This window comes from Clupea harengus, chromosome 8, assembly GCF_900700415.2.
Source record: "Clupea harengus chromosome 8, Ch_v2.0.2, whole genome shotgun sequence".
NCBI classification, from domain to species: Eukaryota; Metazoa; Chordata; class Actinopteri; order Clupeiformes; family Clupeidae; genus Clupea; species Clupea harengus.
The window spans coordinates 2,570,561-2,581,997 of NC_045159.1; the positions used below are offsets into that span (position 1 = coordinate 2,570,561).

Here is an 11,437-nt window from a genome sequence, read left to right on the forward strand (position 1 = left end):
ATATTTTGTTTCCATGGCTGAATCAGATTGTCAACATTTTATAATAACAAAATAATGAATAACTCATAAATGTAGCATATATGTAAGCAGCGCATATAGCGAAATGACAAACATGGTATTCTAATAGGCCTTCCTGCATGGTTGGTGAGATCACTGCAGATGATCCAGAACATGGCGGCGCTCCTGGTCTGTGATCAGCCAATGAGGACACATGTAACTCCACTGCTGACGACCCTTTATTGCTGCTGTTGCTGCTAGAATTCAATTCAAACCTCTGACTCTTGTCCTCAATACATGTCGGTACCCACCTATTTCTATTCTATCATTCAGATGCATTCCCCTGCCGACCGCTTTGTTCTTTTGATGAACGATGGTTGTTTTGACCTTCTCACCGCAGCAAGTATGATCTCTATCAAGACATTTTTCATTTGTGGGTCTTTAGTGGTGGAATGAAATACCTATTTCTGTCCATTCTAGCAAAGGCCTTGACATTTTCAAGAATCCTTTAAAGGCTTTTCATGGTGCATCATTCATGGTGCTAGCTTACTTGTAATATGCCACTAGAAATATATAAAATATTATTCTCGGTCTCTCTGCTACAGATTTTCTATTTAGTTTTGGCATGTTGGTGATCTACAGCATGTTTTTTCTTTCTAACTCCAGAGGTTAACCATAGGAATGAACATTACTGATATGTTTTAAGAACTCAGTAATACTGATTAGAAAGCAGTGGCAAAAACAATTCTAGTCTGAGCCTCAAAACGATTTCTTTACTTACAGCTATAATGGAATGTAATTGCAGATTATCTTTCCTCTTGTTTCAGTGTACTTGTGTTATAGTGCTTACGTTCACACTCCTTTTGTTAGGTGAAAATTCACTCTTAAGTTATCTCAGGACTCCGGAGTTGTAGATCAGTATATTTATTCAATAACAATTGCAATCGGACTCACTCCCAGCACAAGGATGAAAGTGAAGCAATTTCACAAACAGCCCACAAGGTTTATATACTTAAGATTTATCTAATGCTGACGCCATGAATGTTTAACATCACAGTCAAAATAAAGTTCTCGACTGAGCTTCTTGTATCTTCCCAGGGTCGAGAAAACAATAAGTGGCGCCAGTTAATCAAAGTTAAACATATACACAGGAACACAGAAAAGCCATGTTCCTGTTAACATAAGCATACAAGGTAATTATTAATACAAGGCACTTAATAGATATATTCTAAAGTCATTAACAGTGTTTGGTAATGATCTCCATCACCTTTATCTATACTAGCTGAACTAATGTTACACGCTGACCTAAGTGTAATATTTGAGCTGGCATTCAAACCATGTGTCAAAAACAACATTACAGACTCTTAACTGACATGGAAGTTATACTAGAATACTGTTGATTTGCTTTGCCGAAATAGTGTTTATTTTCCCAACATCATGGAAATAAAGTTCCCCAGCTCTGCTTAATGGCAGGAAATACGTGTTTGGTAGTGACGCTCCTTAATGTTACACACTGATCCTCAGACTTGAGCACATTCCCTTCAAAACAACGGTATCTATCTACTCACCCGGCAGCCATGAGAGAGAAGGCCACAGCTTTACTTCCTGAGGAAAATGTAAGAGTGTGGCTCAAATCAGTCTCAGCTTATGGACTAAAACTTGTTTCGGTAGTGACATGAAAATCTGGGAGTTTTATTTATTTATTTACAAATGAAATCTATAATTACTGTATTTTTTAAACTTCACTTTTAAAATAAATGAAAAAATATATATATATACTGTATATATATATAACTATACAAAAAAATGTCAGCATCATTTTCATAAGCTGAAGTTCAGGGGTTAGGGTTCGTGACAGCCACCTCCCAAGTGAAAGTAACCTATATATAATGATTTTAAATACATTAAGGTAACTGCTATCTTAAATAATACTTTGGATTTGAATAGATCACTGAAGGATCTTAGAACTATCTTAGATCTGCATATGTAAAAGCTTTTTCAATCTTTTTCTAGTCTTTTAGTTACGAGACAGCAGTTTGCACCAGTTCAGTGGAATGGCCCATCCTAAACTGACAAGCTGTAGAACGTGAATGAGGCCCGTTTGAAAAAAACTTTTTTGTTTAATATTTTACTTCATGTGTGCAACATCCTGTGTAAATATATGTTCAAGGATAAAGAACACATTTCCCAGTTTCCTTTAAATCAATCTGCCCATATGTAATCTAACGTGTGTATGCGTTTTCTATTTTACTTGTGTGTGTCTGTGTGTGTATACACTCAATACACTCAAGTGTAACGTGAGAAACTCATGAATGAATGTAGATGGCCGATCAGCTTTCCTCACTTCACCTCACAGTGTAGTTCTGTGCATGAAACTAAACCATGACAACTCAAAAAGTTTTCCATAATAGTGACCTACAGTATATTTGTATTAGTTGTTCTGAATCCTATTCTTAATCTGTGATGATGATGATGATGATGATGATGATGACGATGCAGCTAAAGTAAGCTAACACCCTGGAGGCACACAAGAGCTCCGTGTAACAACCATGAACTGACATATGACACAAAAGCAAGAGCATTCGCTGTAATTCTGCGGTACTGACATTGCGATTTGCGAGATCTGGCAAGCACAATGTAATAGGTTTCAGGACGTTTTATTGCTGATGTGTAAGTCAAAGCATAAGTGACAAGTTAAGATGATACATTTATAGTACTAATAATTTATAGTCTAAAGTCTAGATAAAAGTAACAGAAAATATTTTTCTTTAGGATTTATTTTTCAAGTTTAGATGTTAGGGAATACTCTTTTGTCTTTAACAGGCTAAAACCCGAGACGGCTAAAGATGAACAAATCTTTGACCTCCTTTTGCTGTGTTTATCAGAAGACATTTCCTGCTATTGCTGTAAAGGAAAGTTAGAGTACCCATCCACCCCCCATGTTCAATAATAGATTACATGAGAGGTATCGTCACGTCATCCAAAACCGAGTATCTCTATCCCTACACATTCCTACAAGTGAAGGGAGGGGGGCCATGAATTATTGAATCCAAATCAGTTTCCGAGAAATGCCACAAGTCCCGCAGTCTAGTTCACTCTGTTTCCCCAAAGCAGTAGGCAATGGTCTCCAAAACTGGACGGGGCCTTCGCACTTAGAGATCCCATTTTCTTTCTGTCATTCTGACATTGACTGTGCAGCATATTTTCTCTTGGGCTCAGTACTGGATACGGGAGCATCATGGCACCATGGTGGGAAGACTTATAGGGCAATCTGATTTCTGCCTTATCTTGACTCTTCTTCCACTCTTGCAAGGTAAAAACTTTCACTTCATATCTAGGGAGACTAAGGGACATACTTAAACAATTTTGGTTATAATTTGGTTATGTCTACTTTGTGTTAATTCACAAGGATGATTTCAGGTTATTTTTTTTTACTGCAGCTGAGGTGAGAATATAATTTTTCTAGCTAAAAGTGTAGCTCTACAAAATCTTTATGTGGTAAAATGTCCTACCGCTGGGTTTTTTTTGTTGATGCTTTCATACAATTTACCCAATAAGTAATAGAGTTCCATTCATTATAAAGCAGGGGGATCATTTTGAATGCCTTTTCTGTCGTAATTGTAAGGTTAAGTGAAGACTTTTGTGAGCATCCCATCATCTTTGCTTGTGTAAGAGCACTGACTGACCTCTGTAAGATTCCAAGAACTCTATCCTTGGTGATTACCTTTAATGTGCCGCCGTAACTCAAGCCACGCCGATGATGGCTGGGTACAGCGATACCCTACTTCTCTCCTTATGAGTGGTGTCGCCTATGTGGGCTTGAGGCAGCTTTATAGCATAGAAATATGCTCATTTTTTCAAGTGTGCAAGAATGAAAGCACTGACACACAGGGAGGGATTGATGCTGCAGAAGCCGGTTTATGCCAGATTCCCAAACGCATCCCACATCCCCTTTGACAACAGAACATATTTCAGGGCCCAGGAAGGATGGTTAATCATTTTCCCCTGTCTTCGACTCCATGTAAACTTCAGCTTGGAGAAAAGCTTTTCTGTTTCTCTGCTTATATATTAGGCCTCCTGCAATGGTCAAAGATCTTTATAGAATAGTGTAAATGCATAAGATTGTATGTTTGACTATGTATTGATATCCACTGGCTATTGCCTGACAACATGATATTTATCTTTTTACTGTATAGAAGTAATGGCGCATTCACACGCACGCGTTGGGGGTTTCAACCGAGAATCTTTCCATTCACTTGTCATGCGTTGCCAAACTGAATTGTGGTTCCGTTACTTCACTTTGCTTGCATTTCTTGCGGTAGAAAGTTGAGAAAAGTTAAACTTTTCAAGCAGCAACGCAGGCACCAGTCAATCAAATCACGTTTATGCAAATAATATCGGCCAAGCCCACCGTCAAGCGTTAATGCAATGTGTTCGTGTGAATGCACTGTAAGGGTTGAATGTGTTGGTCCTACATGCTTATATGCATGAAATATGGTTAATGGAGGTTAAAAGACTTAGAGGGTGTTTGGGCTTAGAGGTCCGGGACTGTACAAGGTGTCTGAGCTAACTATCTAATGTTAGCACGATAGCAAGGTACAAAGTAAAACACACAAAGTAAACAGCTTGCCAGCAAAGTTACACAGTGGTCAGCAACTCATAGCAGCGTGATAAGTTGTTGACCTGTCAAACTCGCTATAAGCGTTATCAACACACCACCAAATGTCGGGCAAGCCCACAGTCAAGCGTTAATGCAATGTGTACGTGTGAATGCACTGTAAGGCTTGAATGTTTTGGTCCTAAGTGCTTATGTGCATGAAACATGAAAGGAAATTGAGAGAAATGGAGTATTCTTTTCTCAGGCTCAGAGGTCCTGGACACTGGGGAAGACACAGTATACAAGGAAGCGAAGAATAATGGTAACACTGAATAGACAACCCACTTAGTACTTGTATTGGTGTGACACTTAAGAGAGAGAAACTACAGCATGTGGACTTCTGACCTGCACTCTGTCCTCCAGGTTTGGAGATCCTGGATCCAGGGGAAGTGGTGTACAGGGAGGCGAGGACTAATGGCGTGGTGACTAAGGGAGTGATCCTTGAATGTGGTTCAACGCTCCCAGATGTCTACATCTGGGGGTTCACCAAGCCGGGGACAGCAACCATTCGTGCATTGGCCTATAACTTTGGCAAAGGCCCCAAGCTGCAGAAACTGGCCAGAACGCTAGGAGAGCTGAGTATCATCCAGAAGAGTGCCTCTATATCCATTGCCAAGATACCCATTGCTGCACAAGGACTTTACACTTGTCAGGCTCTTTACGACACAGTCCAAGGAGCCAAACTATACTATTATTACATACACCTTCGTGTATTAGGTCAGTGGCAGCGACACCTCTATCTCGTTCTAACAATCGACTGTGGTATTCCACGTGATGTTTTGGTTAATGTTTAACTTTTCTCTATACCCTACAGTGCCAGTGACAAGGCCATACATTGTCCTTAGCGATTCCTCTCCATCAGAAGGCAAATCCATGTGGATGCGCTGTGGCCTTGAAAATGGCACCGGACCCGTTAACTACATCTGGGAGCACACAACAGCTGACAACACAACCCGTATCATGGCACGGGGCAACAACAGCATAGTTAATGTCACCTTGGTTACCCGTAACCATACTGGGTGGTACAGGTGCCTGGCACGTAACGAGGTGAATCAGGGACGCAGTGACCGTACCTGGCTTGATATCATCTGTAAGTGGCCGCTGTAGTTCTTCTCATCATCTCATGTTTTTATGTCATAACTGTTCAGGATGTAGGCTATTCATAAGCTTTTTTACATGGACAATCAATGGGCTGTAATACATGATATAGGGTAGAGACACATGGACAGAGACTTACAAAGGTTTTTCCTGTTCAGTTGGGCCGGACATTCCTCAAATTGAGGTCACCCCTTTCTCTGTCTCGGAACGAGGCTATTCAGCTCTAGAGAAGGAGACCGTCACCCTCTTATGTCAAGCGTCTTCCAACCCTCCTAGCCAGTATATCTGGTTCTACAACAACTCCCAGGTTTACATGGGACCAACCTTCACCATCACCAGGATCCTGCGCATGCACACAGGTCACTATGCTTGCCTGGCCCAGAACTCGTACCTCAACACCCGCTCCAAGAAAACCATCACCCTCACGGTCTACTGTAAGTCACTCCTCCAGTACTTCAGTTTTCTACTTGTGATGAGCGCCTCTCCTTCATTTCTGTCTTTCTTTTCCTGAATTGGTATCTATCTCTCCTTTATCAGGGCTTCTTCTTTCTTTCAAATCCATTATTCTGGCTTTAGCTCCATCTGTTGCAATCCCACACAACACACACACACACACACACACACACACAAACAAACACAAATCACACACAGAGCAGTCAAACATCTGGCCAAACTGGGGAAGTGAAGGAAAACCTCATTCTCCCCACCCGCCCCGTGGATCATCTGGAGGATGTGACCGAAAATTAACAGCAGAGAATTTAAGGTATAAAACCAGTGTGACTGTCACTCTGTCATGACAAACACTGAAAGGCCAAGAGGCCCTCTCTTGTCCTCACTCTTTCTTGTCTGATGGATTACAAATTTGCTGTAAGGGAGACAGATTATATTTTCAGAGAAAAGAAAATGGTGTCCTTAAATCTGCCTGGTGCAGTAGACAAGTAGCCTGCTGTAGTCTGCAAGTAACCTCACAATAATATGAGGCTAAATACTATGGAAATATTTGCTTTGCTTCAACATTGCCTACTCTACACATAAACAAAATACATGCCTCTAGGGAAAGTTGGGCATAAATTGTTTATTTTTTCTAAGCAGGTTTTAACTATTTGGTCCTGCATATTAACTGTGAGCAAGACGGAGTATTTAAAATAATAATAATAATAACATACCAAAGATAAAAATATATAAATATATAAATATGCAAAAATATGACCAGACCTTCTGTGGGCTTACTGATCGGTGTGATCGGTGATCCCTGAGTAATCTATGTCATTGACACTGGTTTTATCTTATTTTCCTATGATGTAAAATGCCTAATCCAGTTTTAGAGTGCTTAATGTTATGGTAAATTAATGTATTTATGATTTGAGTTTGAATCGACTCCATTCTGGCTTGCCAATTAATGTTCAAATGTTTCAATGGTAACTAGCATGTCCTCTCACTGAATCATCTTCTTAAAGGGAATATACCTTCATTCTGTAGTCTTCAGTAAATTGGTAAAATTTTAACCAACAAGTATTAGACAATGATTTTATTCCTACAGATCCACCTGATGGAACTCCATCATGTACCATTCGTCCTACCAACAACTACACAGATCTGACTCTCTGGTGTTCATGGGAAGGGGGATACCCTCACGCCTCTCTGCACTGGAGCCCATTCCTGCCAGGGGCAAATGGGCAGGGTTACGCCAACGCCACCCTCATCCAGCGAGGGCTTGGCACCGCAAACAACTCTGTGTTTGTGTGTCATGGGTCCCATGTTGCCCTCAACGTATCAACAAGATGCAGCACTAGAACATGTGAGTGAAGAAATGTATAACTGATGCAATGTGTTACATTCTAGTTAGTAAAGGTTCTTAATGTGTTTACAACATTAGTGAGTTACGGTACAATAAAATCTAATGTTGTATTTTGTCACAAATTACATTCCCTGCATGGTTAGGGCATCCTCCAGGAGAGCCCCAATGTTACGCCTACGCCACCCGCCACAATGAGTACCTGATGTTCTCGTGTTCCTGGGAAGGGGGCTTTCCCAGAGCGTTGCTATGGTGGTCCTCCACCACTGGAGACACACATGGAAAGTCTGAGGAGAACTCTAACATTCTGATACTGCGCTCTAGTGCTACCTACAGTGGCAAGTCCTTTGTGTGTCACGCTCAGCATCCACTGTTTTCAGAGGGGAAGCAGTGTGTTCTAAAGCTGGGTAAGAGCTGCAGCACAGATAAACCTGTGGCAATAACTAGAATGGAAAAAACAACTCAAGCAACCCCAAGGTTGTCTTTCAAGAGCTGAAAGAATTAGCACATCCTGTTGAAATGTTCATTGTTTCACTTTGCAATTTTCTCTTTTTCAGAGGCTCCAGTACTAGTGACACAGCGCAGCATGGTCTCTGTTTATGAAGGAAGTGATGTGCAGCTTACCTGCATACTGAAGGCTAATTATCCTGCCACCGAGATCACGTGGTACAACAACTTGAAGCAGCACGTCATAGAATCCCCCACAAAGTATGTCCTGCAGCACGCAGCAGCCTGGTCCAACCTCACAGTGAAGGAGACAGACGGCCTGACTGACAGCGGCCAGTACTGGTGCTCAGCAACCAATGCAGTGGGGGGAACAGAGATTCCCATTCATCTGCTGGTGAAGAGTAAGGATGCTAAGCTTGATCCTTACACTGGTACACTGACGTATATGATGGAGATAATTACCAAACACTGTTAATGACTTTAGAATATATGAATCAAGTGCCTTGTTTTAATAATTCCATTATATGCCTTTCTTTTAACAGGAACATGGCTTTTCTGTGCTCCTGTGTATATGTGTAACTTTGATTAACTGGCGCCACTTATTGTTTTCTCGACCCTGAGAAAATACAAGAAGCTTGGTCGAGAACCTTGTTTTGACTATGATGTTAAACCCTTACGGCGTCAGCATTAGATAATCCAAGCTGTCAGGATACCTCAAATGTAGCTTGCATTCCTTCTTCTTTGTTTGAATCAGGATATCCAATGCCACCCAATGTGACCATCATCAAGATCGCATACAGCAGCCGTCAACAGACAGAGGTTGACATGGAGTGGTTCATAAAGACTGAGGAAGACATCACTGGGTTTATCATTGAGCGCCGCCGGGTACCACGGCCCGAGGGAAAGAGGGATGTTGATGCCCCCTGGCAAAAAGTGGCAGTAAACCTGGATCCTGGCATTCGCACCTATAAGATGGGAGGTTTTGATCCAACTGGCCTCTATGCAGTCCAAATCATGGCTGTCAATCATCGCACCATAGGACATCCATCAGAAGGAAAGAGCCCAGGTGAGCTTTGGAGGATGACTGCATACACGAGCATCACTGTGTGGTGAAATAGGCTATCTTATACAAAAGAAGTTGAAAGAGCTGTGTATCAACAACCGGAAATAAATCACTTTATTCTTATTCAACATGTATTTGAGGATAATGTCTCTTTTTGTTTTTTATCCATTCAGGTGAACCGTTCGACATTTCCATAACCACACCTCCTGTTATTCCCTCTCCACACAATCTAACTTCTCTCCTCTTTTCTGTCTGTTGTCTGATATGACCCTGGCCTTTCAGCTATTCTGGTGTCCCTATCAACTTTTCTAGTGTTATCTCTTTCTCCATAAACCATGATAAGTAAACATGATAGCTAGTCACTTGTTAGTTATTACAGTGGCTATATTAATACAAGACTACCCACCACCCAATCTCAACTGTATTGTGGTAAAATCGTTTACACATGATGCACTGAATGAATACAATGTTGAAATCAGTAGAGCATGGACACCAACAGCAGCAGCGTGTGCTATATCATTTCCAGCAGCCAGTTTAGGGATGTTGGGGATATTCCTCTAAGGATTTCAGGCTTTTGATTATCTGTGTTTAGCTGATAAACCTGTTATGTCTTCCAGCTATGCCACCTTTCAATGCTTATCCTGCTGTGATTGGTGCAGCCATTGGAGGCATGATTATAGCAGCAATACTAACAGTGCTGCTATTCATATTTATTGTGAGGAATCGTAACAACAATCCACGTAAGTGTGAAGCGATGGTAAACTACAAGTACCATAATGCATTTTTCATGTCCATGTCCCTATCCATGCGATTTCTGTTGTCTGCTGTTAATTATATGACGTGAAATCTTATAGTTTAGATAAATGAAACTGCTTATGTGTAATCTTGATTCAATCCATTTTGGTTTACTCTTACAGGCCTACATGACTTGATATTTGGCATGTAAGTACTGTATGCTTTTCAAAAGGCCGGTTCTTTAACTTCTAACTTCTAGTGTACATCTGAAAGGTTTACATGTGTGATATAGACTATATATGCAATGTGTATTTTCCTTTCATAGTCGAAACAGTCAGTCCAGGGAGAATATCAACTACCCTGAAGACGAGTCTGTTGGTGGAGTTGAGGGAGATGTGATTGGAGGAGAACACAGTCCAGGTAAAAAACCTACCCTGAAGATATTGTCTGTTTTACACATTTAGCAGATGATTTTATCTGAAGAGACTTACAAAGGATCACACCCGAGTTTATAAGGTGGCAACGCTTATCATTGCACCACCAACACCCACTAGCTACGCTTACCACTGCACCACCAACACCCACTAGCTACGCTTACCACTGCACCACCAACACCACACTACCTACGCTTACCACTGCACCACCAACACCCACTACTAACGCTTACCACTGCACCACCAACACCCACTACTAACGCTAACCACTGCACCACCAACACCCACTACTAACGCTTACCACTGCACCACCAACACCACACTACCTACGCTTACCACTGCACCACCAACACCCACTACTAACGCTAACCACTGCACCACCAACACCCACTACTAACGCTAACCACTGCACCACCAACACCACACTACCAACCACCAACACTCACTACACATCAGGACCGGTACAAGTTCTAAATAATAGTGGGAGGACATTTTATTTTGCAGGACCAGCCATGACATCCCCAAGACCCACTGATCCAGCACCAGAACTGCCGCCAAGCGATTATAATGAGCCCGTCAATGTAACAATTACAGTCATGGCAACGAGTTAACAATATGATAAACCTTTTGTGTTCTGTGGGAGTAGGAAATAAAGCCAGCTAGCCAATTTCAGAAAGTGTTACTGCAAGTAGTATTATTCCTTCTTTACTGGACTGAGGACTTATTGTCATATTCAGTACACACAATTAGTATTTATCACCTATTCAATATTGACCGTGTCATGACCAATTCAGTCATCATTCACATTCCTATATTACAGTCCATCTCCATATCAGGTTGTGTTGTAAGGACTAATTTGTTTTCTAAAAGACCTAACATGTATAAAAGTTGTTGTAAAGCGACCTTTGGTGTTAGAAAGGCACTATGTAAATAAAACATATAATGACGTGGTTAAGAAAAATTATCAGCCCAAAACAAACAATATTTTTTTTACGGATGTGAATTAAACAACAATAATGATAATACATATTATTATTATTTAATTCACATCCATAAAAAAAATATTGTTTGTTTTGTGCTGATAATTTTTATTAACAACACAGGCCTACGAAAGTTACTATTTGATTTGAACTGTTTGGTTTGTCATTTTTTACACATTGTTTGTATCACAACAGCACTAAGCATTTCTTACTGAAGAAACTGTGGTTAGT

The 11,437-nt window shown here is 40.9% G+C and overlaps 1 protein-coding gene across 1 annotated transcript; it reads left to right on the forward strand.

The window, feature by feature from the left end:
- The first annotated feature begins 4,719 nt into the window (after nt 1–4,719).
- On the forward strand, nt 4,720–9,234 carry vsig10l2 (V-set and immunoglobulin domain containing 10 like 2). The gene is made up of 10 exons (XM_031571278.1): nt 4,720–4,744; nt 4,860–4,916; nt 5,018–5,371; nt 5,469–5,744; nt 5,911–6,186; nt 7,293–7,550; nt 7,694–7,885; nt 8,105–8,395; nt 8,749–9,103; nt 9,231–9,234. The coding sequence occupies exons 1-10, from the start codon at nt 4,720–4,722 to the stop codon at nt 9,232–9,234; spliced, it is 2,088 nt and encodes a 695-aa protein (XP_031427138.1).
- The last annotated feature ends 2,203 nt before the right edge of the window (nt 9,235–11,437 follow it).

Coding starts and splice junctions, on each gene's coding strand:
- vsig10l2 (XM_031571278.1), top strand. CDS start 4,720: ATGTCGGGCAAGCCCACAGTCAAGC. Junction 4,745..4,859: donor GGGCAAGCCCACAGTCAAGC/GTTAATGCAATG, acceptor TTCTTTTCTCAG/GCTCAGAGGTCCTGGACACT. Junction 5,372..5,468: donor CATACACCTTCGTGTATTAG/GTCAGTGGCAGC, acceptor TATACCCTACAG/TGCCAGTGACAAGGCCATAC.